General features: G+C 38.4%; 1 protein-coding gene across 3 annotated transcripts; it reads right to left on the bottom strand.

Annotated features, from left to right (window-relative positions):
• Positions 1–713: 713 nt before the first annotated feature.
• Positions 714–15,109, bottom strand: LOC146718196 (adhesion G protein-coupled receptor G1-like). 3 transcript variants are annotated; one of them, XM_085433423.1, is made up of 14 exons: positions 15,051–15,109; positions 14,774–14,859; positions 13,390–13,465; positions 13,060–13,201; positions 12,683–12,799; positions 8,196–8,321; positions 7,862–7,907; positions 7,652–7,746; positions 4,898–5,031; positions 4,315–4,583; positions 2,486–2,582; positions 2,062–2,191; positions 1,738–1,894; positions 714–1,264 (listed from the first exon to the last, which is right to left on the bottom strand). In XM_085433423.1, exons 2-14 carry the CDS (start codon positions 14,856–14,858, stop codon positions 1,155–1,157), a joined length of 1,584 nt encoding a protein of 527 aa, XP_085289549.1. In that variant the 5' UTR covers position 14,859; positions 15,051–15,109; the 3' UTR covers positions 714–1,154. The 3 variants fall into 3 exon arrangements, with proteins under 3 accessions (XP_085289549.1, XP_085289610.1, XP_085289652.1); XM_085433484.1 differs by lacking the exon at positions 8,196–8,321; XM_085433526.1 differs by lacking the exons at positions 7,652–7,746; positions 7,862–7,907; positions 8,196–8,321.
• Positions 15,110–22,276: the final 7,167 nt, after the last annotated feature.

The following is a 22,276-nucleotide window of genomic DNA, read 5'->3' as shown; positions in this document are numbered from 1 at the left end:
TTGGTCCCACCTCTGACTAGCAGCACTTTGTGATGATGGGGGTGAGGGCTACTGGGCGGTAGTCATATAGACACTTATTCCAGTGTTTATAAAAGCTTGACATATATCTTGTGTCACCATGTGTTATAACTTTCAAAGCTGTTACTGTTAAATATCTTGACTCACTCAAACAGCACATCAGTGAGTGAGTTTTTCTTCAGCCACCCTTTTCATTCACTACGTGTTTATACACGTCTCTGCATTTAATCATTAGTTATTATGCTCATAGGGTGTCATATGATTGTTGGGCTTTTCTCTGTTTACTGTATTATTGTAGGAGCTTTATTTCTTGGCATCTGGTTACCGTAGGCTGAGTTTAATGTCCGGACAATTTTAGAGTAAGTGATGCTTTTAGAGACCTGAATGTGGTTAAACCAACTCCCTATCATCAACTACACCAATGACCTGAGGCAGAAACACCGATGTGTACAGAAAGAGTATAGTTTAAACTTGGACTATCTTTTGATAAAAGCTATTTACTTTAGCCACTTACATAACACTCATATTTAAATTTCAGCCTGTTAAAGAAGGTTCTGTCTTTATAGCTGCAGTTGGAAATGTTAATTTTACATGTTCAATAGTTCAAAACATCAGGCAGCAATATGTCTGCATTCATAAACACAGATTCTAGTGAAATGTGAATGTATGCAACTCACAATGTGTGCAAATAGAGGTTCAAATATACATGATTTTATTGAAAGGATTCATATATTTTATTTTATATATGTGATAAGAAGATATAGGAAAGATATTTCAAATATCACATGAAATAGGATATAAGTATACAGCAAAACACAACAGTGATGGTGTAATCTGCATGACAATATCAAAATTACTCAGGCTACTGAAACCAATGGCAGTTGGTTCACACACAAAATGAATGAAGATGCATCATATCAGCATTTATAACTTTCACTCCCAGAAGTGCCCTATTTTACACTGGATGTAGAGTCTGTTACAATCACAAAGCATCAAACATAACATTTAAATAGTGCCTTTAAAAATTTCACAAATATCACATTCATTTAAATAATTTAAAAATCAGTCGCTGTAAACAACCTAAAGCAGAAATAATAATATCAGACAAAAATTCCAACAACTCAGTTCCTGAGCTGTTAGTTTTTGTTAAGCTTTCTGTTGGGGGAAGTTGCTTCACTGCTTATCTTAGGGGCAGAGCTTTTACCCTTTCTCAGTGACTTCACAAACCACAGGAAGATGAAGAACCCTGCACAGCATACAGGGGGAGAAACGGTGAAATAGGTTTAGGCTGTGTACAAGAAGTACAAATCATGCAAACGAAACTGATATTCAACTCTTTCAGACATTACTGTTTCATACAGAGTATATAACAGTAATGTCAAAAATCTGCTCCAAGTATAAGGATGTATATTAATATTATGCATCACTCATTCAATCCCAACACTGTAACATTCCCAAACTGGCCTATAAAAAAGTTTACGTTCCCATTATTAACTGTTTATGAGCATAAACAGGTTTCATAAACCTAAAATAAGACCCCAACATATGATTTTGTAAAAAATACCATATATAGCATAAACAGCAGCCAAATGGCTGTTGTTTAATGCATTGTTACCCTGGCGCTGCATATGCATGTTTTTAAAATGCCAGCTTCAGCACTCACAGTGACCGAAGTCGTTAAAGAAGTGAGATAAATGAATAGGAGCAAACTATACTGACCTTGCAGGGAGTTCAGAACACAGAAGAGGTAGAGGGCAACAGTGGTCAGGTAACCAAATGAGAAGAAAACCAGGCCCCAAGTAATCCCGAGCAGAACGCTGACACCCAGCAGGGCGCAAATTGCTTTCCTGACCTGTTTATGGTGAAGCTGCCCAAACTAATTTGTCAAATACACAATGACATATGACACAGCAGGTTATTGACAATCTGAAGCTAACAGAGGCCTTGAATTGTGTATGAACAAAAGCTGTTCTTCAGTGTCTAATTATTGGAAATATCAATGGTTAATGTTCATTTAAAAAAGATTGCAAGAATAACTCATACCTCTTTGTTATACCCAACATTCAAAACACGCTTGACTGTCACCATAAACATGGTCATGTTAAAGAGGAACACCATGGTGAACAGTCCAGTGGTAGTGACCACCTTCACTATTTCATTAGATATATAGCATCTACAAAGAAAGGAAATAGACAGTGATTTCATCTTACCCGTTTATATTTTTGTTGAGTGTATATAGATGACTGAGTGTCTCAGCATTGCTTAATATTTTTTTCCACTTGTTAATTTATAGTTTATTTATTTATATAGCACATTTAATTACAACAGGAGCGTTGAGCAAAGTGCTGTACAAGACAATTTAAAACATTGAAATATATATTGAATTTCTAATACACATCCAAAACAGTTAATAAGTCAACATTAATTATAATTCCTAATTTCATACCCTTTAAAAGGTTTTCCTTACATTTTAGTGTCATCATGGTTTGACTTGTCTAGAAGGACATGGCCATAAAAGCTTCTGTCTATGATCACCACCACTGACACAATCACTGCAGGAACACCTGAAACACAAGAATTGATTAGTCACTCTGAAGTTTGCTGACTAATAACCAGTGATGCGAATAATGGCATCACAAGTAACGGCGTTACTAACGGCGTTACGTTTTTAAGTTACAAGTAATCTAATTACTGATTACTATTTCTATCGTTACAACGCAGTTACGGTTACTAACAAGAAAATGCTGTGCTGTTGCGTTACTATTTTTCAACAAACAGACAGCTGAAGCTGTGTTCAGCTTAATGCACATAAGTAATCTGGGCACTACAGCTTTCAGCAGCTGTGCGCGCTCCGGCGGATGGCAATCACAATCACTTTTTGGCACAACACCTGGAGCTTACATATATTGTAATATATCTATATCATGGCTAAAGCACTTCTGGATGCATGCAAACTGCATTTCGTTGCCCTGTACCTGTGCATGTGCAATGACAATAAAGTTGAATTCTATTCTATTCTATAAGGGGGCAAACTTTCGCATGAGTGCTGCTGTTTGACTAAGGAGGAATAAAGTAATTGTGGTAAGCTAATCATATGACCACTTCAAGATGACAAAGCAACAAGGTGATATATACCAGTTGTGTTGATAGGCCACGTAAAACCAGAGTCATGATAATCAATATATACGCGGCGTTTTTTCCTCAATAGTTTCGTCACGTTTACTGTCTAAGGACAGCGCTAGCAAGCACTCTCTGCTTATGACCAAAAAATAAAACAGAAAACAGTTGGTGAAAAAATGCACCATGTCGACCAATCAAAAATGATATGGCAACATGACATTTGGTTGTTTAGGAAGAGGGGGAAGTTTAAGGAGTGACCACGAGAAAGAGCGAGAGAGAAACAGCAGAAAACGAGAGAGAGCGAGTTTTGAGATGTGAGAGATTTGTGACCTTCAGCATGTTTGGAGTGTGTAGTTAATGTGTTGTCTTGTGTAGTTAGTGTGTAGTGTTGTAGATAGTTTTGTGTTGTGTGTCAGAACAATGAGGCGCCAGGTAAAAAAAGGAGTGATACACCTGCTGCTGTCAGACCTGCAGGTATCAGGCTGTAATGTTCTCCTTTATAGTGGAGAGAAATTATTTTTTGGAGTGGCACAAATAATTTGTGTGGAATCTTATTTAATGCAGAACAGCTGATTGTTATGTCAACAGTTTGAAATGTTTTTGTTTTTTTTTTTTTTAAAAGAGGGTAAAAGGTAAATTGCAGCAGATAACTTTGTTGTTGGCAAAACTTGTGCATAGGATTTTAAAATTGATCATTTATATTTGCATTTAAAGTTCTGAAACATGATTCATTAAACATGTCTGTGGTTGCTGCAGTAAAAAATATAACTTTCTACTCAGATTTTATGTTTTTTTTGTCTGATTTTAGATCAACTGTGTTAATACAGAATGTCAAAATGAAAACACAACTGTAAATTCAGACGTGAGGTTGTGCTGAAAAGAATGATACCAGACAAAGTAAAGTAAATCGTTTTTAAAGGTTAAATGTAGAGGTAAAATCAAAAGTGGTTTAAAATGGCCAATTATACCCTGGACCCCAGAGGGTTAAACCTTTTTTTAAAGTGACTTAATAGTTACTTTTCATGTAATTAATTACTTTTAGGATCTTGTAACTCAGTAACTGAGTCAGTTACATTTTTGAAGAAGTAACTAGTAACTATAATTAATTACTTTTTCAAAGTAACTTGCCCAACACTGCTAATAACCACCGCTTCCTGTTTGAAGGATTCCACTTACCCCATCCCACCACACTGAGTTTGAAAATGTATCTGCTGACAGAAATGTTGAAGATTTTAACTAGGAGAAGGTAGAGGTGGAACCCCTCCAAGGCCATCCAGGTGAAAGTGGCCAACAGGGAGTAGTGAAGGGCAAGAGCCATGTAGAAACAGAGCCAAGTGGAGGGGTGTGCTGCCACTGCCTGACTGGGCAGGAAGTGCAGGTTGAGGAGGATCAGGGCGATGACAAGATTGATGTGGATGTTCATAGAAAGATCTTCTCTGAGTGTCCTGTTGGACAGAGAAGAAGGGATTTGTTGTAAATAACTTTCTATCGGTCATATCTTAACTTTATATTATTTACAAAAGAATGAAAAAAGATGACCTTTGCAAAACACAGATGGTGGGGAAAAAATTGACAAAAAAGGAAAAAAAAATGGGAAGGAGCAAAAAAAGAAACACATTGGTGCACAAATGTGCCAGAAAATGGAAGTAAATATATAGTAAATAATAATAAATACAAGGTGGAATTTACTCATTTCAGATCCTGAAAAGGGAAAAAATAATTAGAGTTTGGAAAATACAACCAGAGAAGAATAAATTACCTGTTTGTGATGAAAAGTAAAACGGTGATGACCAGGGCAACAAGAGAAAAGCTACAGCCAATTATTGTAATGTATGATAGTATTTCCATGTCTTTTTTTGAAAGAACAGCATCCCCCCCAGACGAAGCAGAAACCTGTAGAGAAATACATATTCATGCTATCTTGTCACATTATTAGCAGGACGGATATATTTTAAGTTTTACTCATCCTGTATATACAAGATATACAAATCCTCAACTTCATGGTACATTTTTTTAAGATGACATTTAACAGTTTTTAATTCACCAGATGTTTACCTTTACTATCTCTAAATACTTTGCATGGAACTTTACAATTACTCTGTTTTTTCTGTCTTTGTTTTTTTGTGCCATTTCTGCCATCTAGTGGTAGAAGTATGCTGTGGAGGTTAATTACAGTCTTTTGCTTAACAAGAGAGGATTTGTGTATAATGGTGTATTTCTATTAGAGATGGCACGATACCACTTTTTCATGTCCGATACCAATATCATAAATTTGGATATCTGCCGATACCGATATGAATCCGATATAGTGTGTTTTTTAATCAATAAAAAATATTTTTTTAATATCTTGCTGCTTTTTGTATAAGTTCATACTCAAGTTAAAAAAAACACTAAAGCTATTCTGTTATACCTGTAAGCAAAAAATGCACTGCACCCAACATATTTCATAGTTCAGCAATACTGATCAATCTAATAAACTTAATCCTACTCAATCCTCCCTATTCTGGTATTTTAAAGAATAAACAACCTAACTAATAGGGCTCTAACACTCCCAGCAAAAAAAAAAAAAAAAAAAAATTGATGGGACAAAAGATCGGCCGGGCGTTTTGACTAGAGACCGGCCCACCATTATAGGAAAAACCATAAAGCCTTTGAATGAAAGCAAACACTGTTGTGACAGTGATGTACACTGTTTTCATGGTATATATGTATCAATCTATCAATCATTTGTTGTAATATTCAGATAATTATTTTTTAAAAGCGAGACATTTTAAATGAGAATAAGAAAGAAAGGTATTTCTTTGTGCCCCCCCCCCCCCCCCCCCCGTTAATGCCCTACCTGGCCCCCCTGGCAAAACTCTGCTAGACCCGCCCCTGCACAGTTACCAGCTGTCAGCTACATAGAAAATGATCCTGGTGTTATTTGTCTCTCAGAAACAGTTCAAAACTTCCCTTCAACTCATTCTTGTCACCTATAAGGTAAGCCTGTTTCTCCCTCACCTGTTCAGCTCTGATGATTCAATAAGGACATCTCCTGGTTTCATCTTGGATGATCTGATATCCTCGTGTTGGTGTTGTTCCCAGACCATCATGAAAATGTTGTTCCAGGTTCAACATTGCAAGTGACCAATCACATTGTTGTGACGTTATTCTTTTGCGCGCCAAGCCATTCGTGCATTTATGAAATTCCAATGTTGCAAGGACAATATCAATTCTGCTTACTGTTTATTAAAGGGTTAAGGTTAGGGTTAGGGTCAGGGTCCGTTGATCGGCGGACAGAGGCGGTGTCTCGCAGCTACAGTTTTTTGTTTTACGCCGGTTTTTCCCGAAGTCGCAAAAGTATGACGTCACAACATTCTGATTGGTCACTTGCAATGTTGATCCTGGAACAACATTTAGTATGATGATCTGGGAACAACACCAACACGAGGATATGCTTTCATCTTCATGTTTCCCTCTCACCACATATCCAAACCGATATCATGACCAGCAGCTTTTACAGCTGTGGCTCCAGCAAACATCAGCTGATACTAGAAATTAATATTAAATAAATTCTAACAAGAGCTGACCAAGCTTAAACATGCTGCTGTTGTTTAACGCGACATCCGGTGGTTTCCTCTTTCTGGCGCAAAGTGGATGATAAATAAACAAGAGAGAAAAGCCGATCAGCTGATCATTGATCAGTTTCATGATTGAACAGGAGAGGGAGGGAGAGAGAATGAGAGAAGAGGCAGCTGTGCAGCAAAGACACAGAATAAATTCAGCTTTGTGTCTTTTTCATTGTAGCTGAAGTCCAGGACAAACTGTGTTCCTTTTCAGCTCAGTAACATCATAGCATGCCGCCCAGCTGTATAGAAACTCCTCGTCCTAGTACTGAGGATGAAAAAGTCAGCATAATGAAAATAAACTACCCTTAAACTTGGTTTATATCTGACCCAGATAGACTGCAGGTCATAACTTCTTACCTGAAGTTCAGCTCACCTGACACTCAGACCGGCGGCCGCCTTGGCTCTCTCTTCCTCCTGCGTCCCCTTTCCCTCATCCACCAGCTGGCTGCCACCTTGCTAATATTACTGAATCTGTGGAAGCTCCGCGATGCCACCACACGTAGTAACAAATAACGATCTAAATCCCAGTAACGATTAACACGTTCCTGATTTTGGCATAATAACTAGTTACTGTGCTTGTTACAACAATAATAACGTAGTTACTGTAACGCGTTACTTAATAACGCGTTAGTCCCAACACTGTTTATAAAGAACACAGGGCTGAATTTAGCAATAGATCTCAAATATGACACTACACATACTACATCCAGAAATGGATCTGCCACCTTTAGAGCAAATTGGATGGAAAATTTTATAGAAATCCAAGATGCAGATGGCAAATGAAGAGATGGATTAACTTCTTTGTGCAATTTTATGACTGTATTTTGTTGAAGAAAGGTTCCTTAGTTCTCAAGATATGGCATGACATTTTGTATACTGAAACACAAACAAACAAACAATCCTACCATGAGCACACCGAAGTATGTGAAATGGTCACAGGAACATGTGACATTACTCTGATCATGTGTCCAAATGGTGCGGCATCCATCTGTACTAAAATCTGAAGTCAAAGTCAAAGAGATGAATGAGATGCTGCCACATTTCAATTACATCAGCTCATTCAGAAATCTATAATGGTGAGTGAAACCAGAGAAATGTCATGCTTGGTTACTCACTGTTTGTTGAAAAATTTAAGAAATGACAGGAGGGTCTCTGGGTTTGCTAAGACAAAAAGAAAGAAAGAAACAAACAAACAAAATGTATGTTTATATCTGGTTAATATTATACATCTATATATTTCTACTTATGTTTACTGATAAAATCTACACTTCTACTTTTACATGTAACTAAATATTAACTAGATTAAATATTATTACTCTCTCTAAAATACTACATTTTTACAGTAATCTTTAATACATCAAAATACACAGTTATTTTGTGTTGTGTTAAATAACAATGATATAAAACTATTGAGAAAAATAGTGGAATAAACAATTAGATTGTAATTACAATTATATTCTGGTTAAATTTCATGGTGATGTTGACAGGTTGCCGAAGTCCCGATATGTTCTTGCCCTTCACACTCAGGATTATCATTCGTCTATCATAAACTTCAAATAAGGCTCCAGGATCACTCTACAATGCAAAACGTTGGTCAGTTGGTTTGACTGTTTCTCCAATACAATTTATGTAATATTTTCTCACTGTCCTGACTGTCTGAAAGGAAAAAAAGCAACCCAGTGAGACAGTTAATGCGTAGTGAAAGTCATTTACATCTTAGTAAAAACATTATTTCCTGATGTACCTGCCTGGTTATCTCTAAATCTGTATTATTTACATTTTTGATTTACATTTTGCAAACGGCAAACTACTTACAGAACACTGTGGTTGAGTACCCCTTCCTCTTTCTAAAACATTTTGGTCTGCATAATATATGAACATGGTGACCAACTTTTACTGTTCTGAACATTTTATCTTATTTTTTTAAGAATCAATCCGTGCACTTTTAGCTTTTTAACTCAATTAAATTCAATTTTATTTATATAGCGCCAAATCACAACAACATTCACCTCAAGGCGCTTTATATTGTACAGTAGACCGTACGATAATAGATACAGAGAAAAACCCAACAATCATATGACCCCCTATGAGCAAGCACTTTGGCGACAGTGGAAAGGAAAAACTCCCTTTTAACAGGAAGAAACCTCCAGCAGAACCAGGCTCAGGGAGGGGTGGGGCCATCTGCTACGACTTGTTGGGGTGAGAGAAGGAAGACAGGATGAAAGACATGCTTTAGAAAGGATGAAAGACATGCTGTAGAAGAGAGCCAGATATTAATAACAGGTATGATTCAATGCAGAGAGGTCTATTAACACATTGTGAGTGAGAAAGGTGACTGGAAAGGAAAAACTCAATGCATCATGGGAATCCCCCGGCAGCCTATGTCTATTGCAGCACAACTAAGGGAGGATTCAGGGTCACCTGGTCCAGCCCTAACTATATGCTTTAGCAAAAAGGAAAGTTTGAAGCCTAGTCTTGAAAGTAGAGATAGTGTCTGTCTCCTGAATCCAAACTGGAAGCTGGTTCCACAGAAGAGGGGCCTGAAAACTGAAGGCTCTGCCTTCCATTCTACTTTTAAATACTCTAGGAACAAGTGCTATGGTACTACAAGGTCATTAAGATATGATGGGGCCTGATTATTTAAGACCTTGTATGTGAGGAGCAGGATTTTGAATTCAATTCTGGATTTAACAGGAAGTCAATGAAGGGAAGCCAAAACAGGAGAAATATGCTCTATCTTTCTAGTCCCTGTCAGGACTCTTGCTGCAGCATTTTGGATTAACTGAAGGCTTTTTAGCAAGGTTTTGAGCATCCTGATAAAAATGAATTACAGTCGTCCAGCCTGGAAGTAATAAATGCATGAACTAGTTTTTCAGCGTCACTCTGAGACAGGATATTTCTAATTTTAGAGATGTTGCACAAATGGAAGAAAGCAGTCTTACATATTTGTTTAATATGTGTGTTGAAGGACATGTTGTGGTAGAAAAATGACTCCAAGGTTCCTCACAGTGTTACTGGAGGCCAATGTAATGCCATCCAGAGTAAGAATCTGGTTAGATACCATATTTCTAAGATTTTCAGGGCCGAGTACAATAACCTCAGTTTTATCTGAGTTAAGAAGCAGAAAGTTAGCGGCCATCCAGCTCTTTATGTCTTTAACACATTCCTGCAGTTGAACTAATTGGTGTGTGTTAACTTCCTTCATGGACAGATAGTGTTGGGTGTCATCAGCGTAGCAGTGAAAATTTATGCTATGTCTTCTAATGATACTGCCTAAGGGAAGCATGTATAATGTAAACAGAATTGGTCCTAGCACTGAACCCTGTGGAACTACATAATTAACCTCAGTGTGTGAAGAGGACTCTCCATTTACATGTACAAACTGGAGTCTATTAGATAGATATGATAAAAACCACTGCAGCGCAGTACCTGTAATACCTACAGGCTTTTACCTGGCTTGAGTAAAGGTTTAACTACAGCCAGCTTGAAGGCCAGTGGTACATAGCCGATTATTAGAGATAGGTTGATCATATTTAAGATTGAAGCATTAATTAATGGCAGGACTTATTTGAGCAGTTTTGTAGGAATGGGGTCTAAAAGACACGTTGATGGTTTGGAGGAAGTAATTATTGAAGTTAACTCAGAAAGATCAATTGGAGAAAAAGACTCCAAATTAATATCAATGGTACTGAAAGTAGCTGTAGATAATATTACAGCTGTGGGATGATTATTGGTAATTTTTCATGAAGTCATTACTAGTTAACGTTAAAGGGATTGTTGGCTCAATAGAGCTCTGACTTTTTTGTCAGCCTGGCTTCAGTGCTGAAGAGAAACCTGGGGTTGTTCTTATTTTCTTCAATCAGTGACGAATAGTAAGATGTTCTGGCTTTGCGGAGGGCTTTCTTATAAAGCAGCAAACTATTTCTCCAGGCTACATGATGATCCTCTAAATTTGTGACACGCCATTTTCTCTCCAGCTTACGAGTTAGCTGCTTTAGGGTACGTGTTTGAGAATTATACCACGGAGTCAGGTACTTCTGATTTGAGGCCTTAGTTTTCACATGGAGCTACACTATCCAGAGTCGTGAGGAGGTAAAATTATTAACAAGATAATTAACCAATTATTCATGTAAAAAAAATGCAGTGGAACCCCGATTTACGAATACCCCATTTAACAAAAAATTCAATTTACGAAGGCACTGAACAGCAATATTTCTGCCCGTGGTACGGCAAAATGTCCTTGTAACGAAATCCACTGGCTCTGATTGGCTGAGCCTACAATGCCCACAATGCCTTCCGAATCATGTGACATCCCCTTAGCTTTCGTAATTGCACTTCGCTGTTCCACTTGAGCGACATATTGTTGTTCTAGTTAGCTTTTAGCCTATAGCCTATCGTTCAGCATCGCCTCACTCAAAAGGCGCGATATATATATATATATATATATATATGCGTGTGTATATATATATATATATATATATATATATATATATATATATATATATGTACACTGAACAAAAATATAAACGCAACACTTTTGTTTTTGCTCCCATTCCCCATGGGATGGACGTAGAGACCTAAAATTAATTCCAGATACACAATATAACCATCCCTCCCAAACAGTGGTCACAAATCAGTCCAAATGTGTGGTAGTGGGCACATCTGCTATATTGAGATAATCCATCCCACCTCACAGGTGTGCCACATCAGGATGCTGATCTGACATCATGAGTAGTGCACAGGTGTACCTCAGACTGCCCACAACAAAAGGCCACCCTGGAATGTGCAGTTTTTTGCGCTATTGGGGGTCTGGGGACCCAGAACCGGTCAGTATCTGGTGTGACCACCATTTGCCTCATGCAGTGCAACACATCGTCGCATGGAGTCTATCAGATTGTCAATTGTGGCCTGTGGAATGTTGGTCCACTCCACTTCAATGGCTGTGCGAGGTTGTTGGATATTCGTGGGAACTGGTACACGCTGTCGTATATGCCGGTCAAGCACATCCCGAACATGCTCAATGGGTGACATGTCCGGTGAGTATGCTGGCCATGCAAGAACTGGGACATTCTCAGCTGCCATCTGCCCTGAACAATGTGAACCATGATTCATCCGTGAAGCGCACACCTCTCCAACGTGCCAGACGCCATCGAATGTGAGCATTTGCCCACACAAGTCTGTTACGGCGACGAGCTGGAGTCAGGTCAAGACCCCGATGAGGACGACGGGCATGCAGTTGAGCGTCCCTCAGACGGTTTCTGACAGTTTGTGCAGAAATTGTTTGGTTGTGCAAACCAATTGTTCCAGCAGCTGTCTGGGTGGCTGGTCTCAGACGATCTTGGAGGTGAACCTGCTGGATGTGGAGGTCCTGGGCTGGTGTGGTTACACGAGGTCTGCGGTTGTGAGGCCGGTTGGATGTGCTGCCATATTCTCTGAAACGCCTGTGGAGACGGCTTATGGTTGAGAAATGAACATTCAATGCACGGGCGACAGATCTGGTTGACATTCCTGCTGTCAGCATGCCAATTGCACGCTCCCTCATTGCTTGTGGCATCTGTGGCATTTTGCTGTGAGACAAAACTGCACATTCCTGGGTGGCCTTTTGTTGTGGGCAGTCTGAGGTACACCTGTGCACTACTCATGATGTCAGATCAGCATCCTGATGTGGCACACCTGTGAGGTGGGATGGATTATCTCAATATAGCAGATGTGCCCACTACCACACATTTGGACTGATTTGTGACCACTGTTTGGGAGGGATGGTTATATTGTGTATCTGGAATGAATTTTAGGTCTCTACGTCCATCCCATGGGGAATGGGAGCAAAAACAAAAGTGTTGCGTTTATATTTTTGTTCAGTGTATATGTGTGTGTGTGTGTGTGTGTGTGTGTGTGTTTCACCTCTCATTCGAGAACCTAGTAGTGTAGTTTCTGACCTTGTTTGTTTCAGGGAGCTTAAGGTTGGCGAACACAATCATGTTCGTTGGTCCAAGGTTCAGTTCTTCCGGGAGTTCAACACTGACTGTCGTATTGGAGACATTCTTCAAGCCTGCCTATTATATTGTAACAAACAGAAAGAGAAGCTTTATGTCTGTTTTAGATATTTTTAAAAAATATTTGTGACAAATACAAGGAAATAATATTACTTGTTTGTGGTGAAAAGCTGAATGCTAAGGCATAGCTGTACATAATTTAGAGCTATTTTATTTAGATGTTGCTGAGATATTTCTGCATAGACCACAGTGGTGATGTTGATATTATTGGAAATCTGGAAGTAAGTAAAAAAGCCAATGAGATTTTGACTTTTTCTTACTTGGCTGTCACTGGCATGAAGTGTAACGCTTTTGAAGGGAGCAGTCGGTATAAACAGGAGAGCCACAATATTTCCAAATGATATCGATATAGTCGCATTTATATTTATGTTCTCAAGAGTCTTTTCTATGTTCTCCAAGTCCCTTGTGGAAAAAGACAAAAAAAAAAAGATCATGTGCCATTTTGATTTATACTCTTTCATTAATTCCATAACATAGAGTAACTTAGCTTTAAATCAGAATTTAATCACATTTCTATGCAGCTTTTTTCAAATTACTTATGAATTAATAAGAAAAGAAATCTTTTCTGTGAAAAGACTGAAAATATTTACTTGATAGTGTTTGCATAGCCTCCAGTTCCTGAAAGGTTGACTTTATAGTTCATACATTTCTCAGCATCAGGGCTCGCTGTAGAGTAGAATGAAATAAAAATATTAAGACCCCTTTTAACAAGTTAAGAACCACACAAGTCCCCAGAATATTCCAAAGTTCAGCTCAAAGGGCTACTTACAAGCATTTTGTTTTACACTTTTTAACATTTCACATGCATTCATACTCCGTGGAACAACTTGGGTTTTAGTATCATTCCTAATAATACTTGGGCTTGCAGATCGAGTGTCTGCACCCAACACTCACTGTGCTGGCATACCTGTCAGCGGAACCAGACACATCACTAACTCCAGCTGCTAGAGCTGGCAAAATCAATCTTGCAAAGACTCCAATAAAGCCCACTGGATAGCTTTGGAAAATGTTAAGTAGAAGAGAAATTTCAGACATTTAATTGTATTTTCATAATTTTTACATCTTTTTCTACTGATTAGGATGCCCCCTATAGCCATTAATGCTACACTAAAGTAAATAACTTATCGAGTTAAATTTCACTGGTTTTCACTGGTCCAGCCCACATAAGATCAAAGCAGCTCTTTTGCGCTGGCTGTATATTTGAGCCCTGGAGATGTGCTCTTTCAGTATCTGTAGCTTTTAATGCAAGTGAGTTGCAGCAACCCACTTACTTTAAGAAGGGCAGTCTTACTTAGACATGAACAATAAAGTCTGTTAAATTTCTCGATAAATTATCACAGGTGAGAAATATCTGATTTTGCTAAAGCAGCTCCAAGGATGAGGGTCTGCTATGCATTGAGTATAGTTGAGGGTGGGGAGTCTTGCAACGTTATGGAACATATGAGTTCTGTAGACTATTTTGATGTCTTTACAGTATTTATAGCACCTTGATCTGTTAACATTTTTAACAAGCATAAAATTTCTACCCTGTGGGAAATCTTTCATTATTCATATTCAAAACCAACCCCATATAAACGGGTAATAAACACGCTGGTCAATAGTGTGGATGGCCTACTTTGTTTATCATAAGCAAGAAATAGACAGTCCTGCTTAAGTACTAGCAGGGGGAGATACTATATTTAAAGGCATCAAGTCACTAGTGAACAAGAAAGGCATGAGGCTCATTCCTTGCTCCTTCTATACCAGAAATATTTACACTGGATGGCTAAAAGAGACATGTTAGCAATGTTAGCAATGTCTATTTTTGCCATAACTATTTTCATGTTGACTTGAAATAGAATATCACCCTGTTAAACGTGTATCCATTTCATGCTTAGCAGAAGCAAAACATGACATCCGACGGTGGACCAGTGCGGCTGTTACATGTTTTGCTGTGATATAAACAAAGTTAAAAATGTATATTATCTCACTTACCTTTTACAGAAATGTTTGTAAAGTTCTGAGAGGAAACGTCAAGATACACAAAAAACACCAGACAAAATAAGATCAACCACTTCATCCTGTAGGGTTAAGAAGATTTATTTAGATTAAAAAATAAACAAGCAAACAAAACCTCTCTGCTTTACATTCAAATTATATACGTCTCTAAAACAATTCATGAGACATAATAATGAAATGGGTTAAGTTATTTACATTAACATTATTCGTGCATGTGTGTATATGTGTGTATCATTAAAAAAGCATAGCCTACCTTTCGTCTGTTGCTGAGTTGCTGTACAAATGATTTCATCTGAAAAGAATACAGGAAGCCACAACAGCAAAAAAAACAAATGAGTAAGCATATTCAGCTGTAATGTTTGCGTTTACAGCTTATTTTGAGGTTGGCATGACAATATGTAAATGACACTGTCAAAAAGAAAGAGGCAGTGTCAACTGACAAAAGGCTACAGTATCTGAATTTACATTCTTCTGTGCCACTAAGTCTGTAGTAAAAATATGTGGACATTAAAAGTGTTAAACTAAATACAGGAAAATGCACATATATTCTGTCCATATATTCAGCACAAAGTTATGGTTTTCGAAGTCCCCCACCTAAAATGATGACAGAGGTCAGTAATTTGCACCAGAGGTACACTTCAACTGTGAGAGACAGAATGTGAAAAAAAAATCCATGAATCCACATGGTAGGATTTGTAAAGAATTTATTCGTAAATCAGGGTGGAAAATAAGTATTTGGTCAATAACAAAAATACAACTCAATACTTTGTAACATAACCTTTGTTGGCAATAACAGAGGTCAAACGTTTACTATAGGTCTTTACCAGGTTTGCACACACAGTAGCTGGTATTTTGGCCCATTCCTCCATGCAGATCTTCTCGAGAGCAGTGATGTTTTGGGGCTGTCGCCGAGCAACACGGACTTTCAACTCCCGCCACAGATTTTCTATGGGGTTGAGGTCTGGAGACTGGCTAGGCCACTCCAGGACTTTCAAATGCTTCTTACGGAGCCACTCCTTTGTTGCCCGGGCGGTGTGTTTTGGATCATTGTCATGTTGGAAGACCCAGCCTCGTTTCATCTTCAAAGTTCTCACTGATGGAAGGAGGTTTTGGCTCAAAATCTCACGATACATGGCCCCATTCATTCTGTCCTTAACACGGATCAGTCGTCCTGTCCCCTTGGCAGAAAAACAGCCCCATAGCATGATGTTTCCACCCCCATGCTTCACAGTAGGTATGGTGTTCTTGGGATGCAACTCCGTATTCTTCTTCCTCCAAACACGACGAGTTGAGTTTATACCAAAAAGTTCTACTTTGGTTTCATCTGACCACATGACATTCTCCCAATCCTCTGCTGTATCATCCATGTGCTCTCTGGCAAACTTCAGACGGGCCTGGACATGCACTGGCTTCAGCAGCGGAACACGTCTGGCACTGCGGGATTTGATTCCCTGCTGTTGTAGTGTGTTACTGATGGTGACCTTTGTTACTTTGGTCCCAGCTCTCTGCAGGTCATTCCCCAGGTCCCCTCGTGTGGTTCTGGGATCTTTGCTCACCGTTCTCATGATCATTTTGACCCCATGGGATGAGATCTTCACAGACTTGGATCCAAAACATCTGATTGTCTGTTTTGGTCTCCAATCAGCTTGAAATGACGAAAAGCAATATCCCAGAATGCATTTCATCCAAAACTCAAACGAGGCAGTGGCGGAGGAACACAGATTGGTGGGGTTTGAAATATTACTCTTTCTGGATCACAAAACTTTTAAGTTATTTTCATGCGAGAATGGTGCTGTGTAAACTTCAAATATCTGCTTGATTTATCATATCACATATTTGTAAAAGCGCTCTAACATTTTTGGAGATGCCTGTTACCCACTAGCTTACCGGGTGGTCAAGGCGCAGCTCCCAGCACATTGTTTTCAAACCCCCCATGGTCTTCCACTACTCGAGTTAAACATATAATATATAAGTCACTTAGATCAGCGGTCCCCAACCTTTTTTGCGTCACGGAATGTCAGACAATATTTTCAAGGACCAGCATTAACATTTCACAGATAAATACAACAAAATAAAATGATACGACCAAAACAAAAACTGTGGTATTGTGTAAATATAATAATCAATACAAATTCACTGTGTAAATGTGTAACTTTATTAGCAGTGTCCTTCTGAAATGTGCCAACAACTTTGAGAGTGACATCCTCCTCTCTGCCCCTTAATGCTCTTTGGTCGATATGGTAACGCAAAAATATTTATTTCAAAATAAGACACACAACACAAAACAAATGTAAAGTAAATGAAAATATATAATTCACCATACGCTAAATCAATGAGAGCCCTGTGCTTGTTTCTCTGCGACAAATGTAATGATGGATAATGGGGGACAATCACACCCAAAGTGTGCTGTAATATCCCCTGATGTAAAATGTTCTGTTCTTATTTAAACAGCTGACTCTGAATTAAGTCGAACATAAAAAATATTTAAATTGAGGAGGAAAACTTTTCATAATATGACGGGTGAAATTCAAAACAGACTTACAGTTCTCCAAGACTTCAGATTTAAATTAAACGGTCCAGGTATAAACAAAACATTACCATTTAGAAGTTATCTAAGTGACTTATATATTGTGTTTAACCCAAGAAGTGAAAGAAACGAAAAGGGTTTTTAAAACAAAGTGCCGGGAGTCCGCGCCTTCACCACCCAATCAGCCAGGGCTGGACTGGGACAAAAAATCAGCCAACTACACCACCAGGTATTACAGGAAAAACCTTAAAGCCTTTGAACTGAAACAAACGCTGTTGTGACAGTTATGTACACTGTCTTGTTGGTACTATATATATGATGTATCACCTTCATGTTTCCCTCTCACCAGATATCCAAACCGATATCGTGGCCAGCAGCTTTTACAGCTGTGGCTCCAGCAAACATCAGCTGATACTAGAAAGTCATTTTAAATATATTCTAACAACAGCTGATCAAGCTTAAACATCCGCTGGTTTCCTCTTTCTGGCGCAAAGAGAGACGGGACTTTCAGCAGAAAAGCCGATCAGCTGATCATTGATCAGTTTCATGATTGAAGTAGCAACAGGAGAGGGAGGGGAGAGAATGAGAGAAGAGGCAGCTGTGCAGCAAAGACACAGAATAACTCCAGTTTTGTGTCCTTTTTTCATTCTAGCTGAAGTACGGGACAAATTGCTCCCTTTTCACCTCAATGCAGATGTATTGTAATTGGTCCAGCTCAGAGTTGATCATGACCAATTGGCTAATCCACCACCTTTCATTGTATAAACTGTTACAAAAACAAACAAACAAACAAACAAACATAAAAATGAAAAATCACCATCGGCCCACTGGTCAAATGCCTGGTATGCCCAATGGCCAGTCCAGCTATGCGGTCAGCTGGTGGGTAACAGGTATCTCCGAAAACGTTAGAGCACTTTTGCAAATATGTGATGTCTTGAAAAATCAAGCAGATATTTGAAGTTTACACAGCACCAGAGTGTCCAGCTTCATGCCGACCACAGAGCTAGCCTTCCAGGCTGGAGAAACTGATCAGGAAGGCTAGCTCTGTGGTCGGCATGAAGCTGGACACTCTTTTGACAGTGGCAGAGAAAAGGACATTAAAGAAACTGATGGACATTATGAACAATGCTGGGCATCCTCTGCACACGGCCATAAACAATCAGAAGAGTCTGTTCAGTGACAGGTTGCTTCTCCCCAAGACAAGAACTAACAGACTTAAAAACTCCTTTGTCCCACACGCCATCAGACTGTTTAACTCCTCTCTGGAGGGGAGAGGGAGGGGAAACAGGAGGACAAAGGAGGGGGGAACAACTAAGCTGTAGTGCCTCTTCACCTCACTGTACAATACCTTGTGCAATACTTTTTGTAAATAGTCAACAGTGCAATAGACTCAATACTTGAAATGTGCAATTCACTTGTATTTTTATTTTTATTCCTATTTATTCTATTTATCCCCTTTGTATATTTTATTTATATTTGTCTCTGTATTTATATATGTGTGTGTGTGTGTGTGTGTGTGTGTGTGTGTGTGTGTGTGTATATATATATATATATATATAACAATTCTGTAACTGTAACTTCGGTCGTTGCTGTGCTTTTTGGAAGTCGAATTTCCCAGAGGAACCCACCCGAGGGATTAATAAAGTTCTATCTTATCTTATCTTATCTTACATGAAAATATCTTAAAAATTTACTTTGTGACCCAGAAAGAGTAATATTTCAAACTCTGCCACTCTGTGTTTTGTACTGAGTTTTGGACGAAATGCACTCTGGGATATTGCTTTTCGTCATTTCGAGCTGATTGGAGACCAAAACAGACAATCAGACTTTTTTGCATCCAAGTCTGTGATTGGCTGGTTTTATGGCACAAATATAATGGTGTACAGAAAGAGCTGAACATGTACGGGCAGAAATGTTGAGAGCGCGAGCAATACATTGCGAGCTAGCGCAAATGCAAAAGTGAGAGGTGCTGCTATTGTGTGTGTGTATGGATAACAGCAAACACTGAAATACATTTTTTTGCACGCAGCAATGAATTTTGTTCACTCAAAATAAATTTCTCCTCAAAATACAACACTTGCACCTGAATTTTTTTTTTTTTTACCTGCGCTCAGAATAGTAGCACAAAAATAATGCCATCGCTAGATGCCTTATTGTAACCATGGTTTTAGGGTGGACACAAAGAAGATAAGAGGATATAAGAACAATTTACAGTGCTGCTTCAGTATGGAATTATTTCTACATGAAAGCTTAGCATGAGAAAAAACATTTTATTTTATTTACATTTTATTAGTGGTCCCCGTGGTAATTGGAGGAGTTAGGGCAGTGACCGCAATCTTGGTGATCATTACCAGCACATCCCACAAACGGCATCTGAGATCTATATGCAGAACAGTGCAGTCATAGGAGTAGCAAAGTTAATGCATGGGACCCTCAAGCTCCCAGGCCTCTGGTAGAGGACCTGAGCTAACTACTGCATTATTTAAACATGACACACACACACACACACACACACACACACACACACACACACACACACACACACACACACACACGTATATGATACAATAATATAGTAGCATCAAAATGGAATGTTTCATAGTTCAGTGATGTGTGCAGTAACAGTACAACAAAGTTCACAACTCAGTATTGCTTTAAAACAACATTATAATTGAATATGGGCTGTATGGTGGGGAGTCCAAAGTATTTAAACCCTAGTGGGTGGTATCCTTAAGGGGATCATTGACCCGCTATTAATCATGTGTCTCACATGAGCTAAGGTGTCAAAAGAGGGGACTCTCCACATCCAGCTTTTAAAGGAAGCTCTTGGATGCAAGGTGAATATCCGAGAATCATCTTCAAGAATCGTCTTCAAGATTCACCTCGCATATTTATCACTACATACATCTACTTTCAGTACTAGTAGTAGTATTTATAGTTCCTTTGAGCAATCACTTCCTTCAAACCATCAACATGCCCATTATACCTGATTCCTACAAGACTCCCCCAAAAAGTCCTAGACTATATTCACTGTTTGAAGGCACTATTGGCCTTCAAACAAATAGTAATTAAATCATTACTTAAAAAGTCATCACTTTACCCAGCTTCTGTGGTACAGACTCCCGCCTAAATTTACGATTACGTTTAAACTTTCCTTTTGGACAAAGCATATACAGTTGTATGGCAAAGTGTTTGCCCACCTGATTTACTTTTTTTTGTATGTTTGTAACAATGATGTTTCAGATCATTAAACAAAATTTTAATATTATTCAAAGATACTACAAGTAAATACATAATGCAGTTTCTAAACTAGGGCTGAACGATTATGGAAAATAATCTAATTGCGATTTTTTGCCCCAATATTGCGATTGCGATGCGATATGCGATTATTTTTTAAGGTATTTGTCTTCTGTATTATTAAACAAAGACAAGCAATACATCATATAGTATGGCCAATACTATATTACATTAATTTTAAACTGTTCTTTCCTGGAAGACAGACCTCTGTTATGATGACATGAGGTGATGCATGAATTGATGACTGACATTTTTATTTAACTTCTTCAATCACAACAGTATATTTGAACATACACAATAGTTTATTTTTAGCTTACAAACATCTGAGCATAAAGTGCTGACAAGGAACCCTGGTGTAAACATTAAAATGAAAGTCAGTACAATGTGCAGATTGCAGAAATATACATAAAAAAAATCAGTGGCTTTACCACACTCAGTTTTTCGACATCTGTGAACTACTAGACAGTCATTCAATTAAAAAATAATATTAAATAAATAAAACTAATAAATAAAAAATACACACATCTTACTGATCTCTGCAGTCAGTAACATTACACATAAAGTGCAAACATAATAGCAATTGTATAAACACACACACAAACACGCCTTTAAAGTTTAAAGGCGTGAAATTGGACGGTCTAGCCTTCTGATTAGCTAATCAGAACTAGCCTTCTGATTAGCTAATCAGAAGGCTAGTTCTGATTAGCGTCACCGCTGTCTCGGTGGAGTTTAATAAACTCGGCCGTCTGCTTCTTGCTATCTAAAATATAACCAGACACTGGTGTAAATTCTCGACTGTCTCATACTTCTGTTTAATAAGTTTTCTGTTTGACGTTTAGTCAGCTGTGTGAAAACCAAGGAGGAACCCGGGGGATTAATAAAGTTTTATTTTATCTAATCTAATAACTTTAATCTCAGCCAAACCGATTTACTCACGAACAAACAAAACACTGAAAAAAGCCCAACAATAACATTTTTAGGTTGTCTAAGTGACTTATATATTACGTTTAACCCGCGCTATGAATTCTGGGATATGGTAGTAATTTGGACAGCCTTCGGCGCGTCGCTGTGACGTAATCGGTCTACAAATGCGGCCTCAGGAGGATGCAGCCCATGAATTGTATAATATAATCGCAGTATAATCGCAGCCTTTGCGGTTAGAAAATTGCACTTGATCATGTCGCGATATTATCGCAAATGCGATATATCGTTCAGCCCTATTCTAAACGATAGTTTTTATTATTAAGGGGAAATTAATCCAGACCTACATTGCCCTGTGCAAAAAAAAAGTGATTTCCTCTTAAACCCACTAACTGGTTGGGCCACCTTTAGCAGTAAAAACTGTAAACAAGTATTTGCAATAACTGGTAATGAGTCTTTTACAGTGCTGTTGAGGAATTATGGCCCACTGATTTTTGCAGAATTGTTGTGATTCAGCCACAGTGGTAACTTAACCTCCATGAGGTCTCTGGATGTTAAAATCAAACTAGTTACCAGTCATCAGTTACACCAGCCAAGTGACACAGACGCACAGATGTATAGAGAAGTACAGTTTGACTTGGAGTTAGGAATGGGGATTGAGAACTGTTTCTTGTAGAGAACTGGTTCCCAGAAGCTCAGTTCCTTGGAGTCAATAGCCTGCTTTCCTATCGATT

Source organism: Copadichromis virginalis, linkage group LG1, assembly GCF_057382275.1.
Source record: "Copadichromis virginalis isolate Kocher_CV1m ecotype Utaka linkage group LG1, C_Virginalis_male_GT1.1, whole genome shotgun sequence".
NCBI lineage: Eukaryota > Metazoa > Chordata > Actinopteri > Cichliformes > Cichlidae > Copadichromis > Copadichromis virginalis.
The sequence above is the reverse complement of the archived record's forward strand: the minus strand, read 5'-3'. Positions and strand labels throughout refer to the sequence as shown.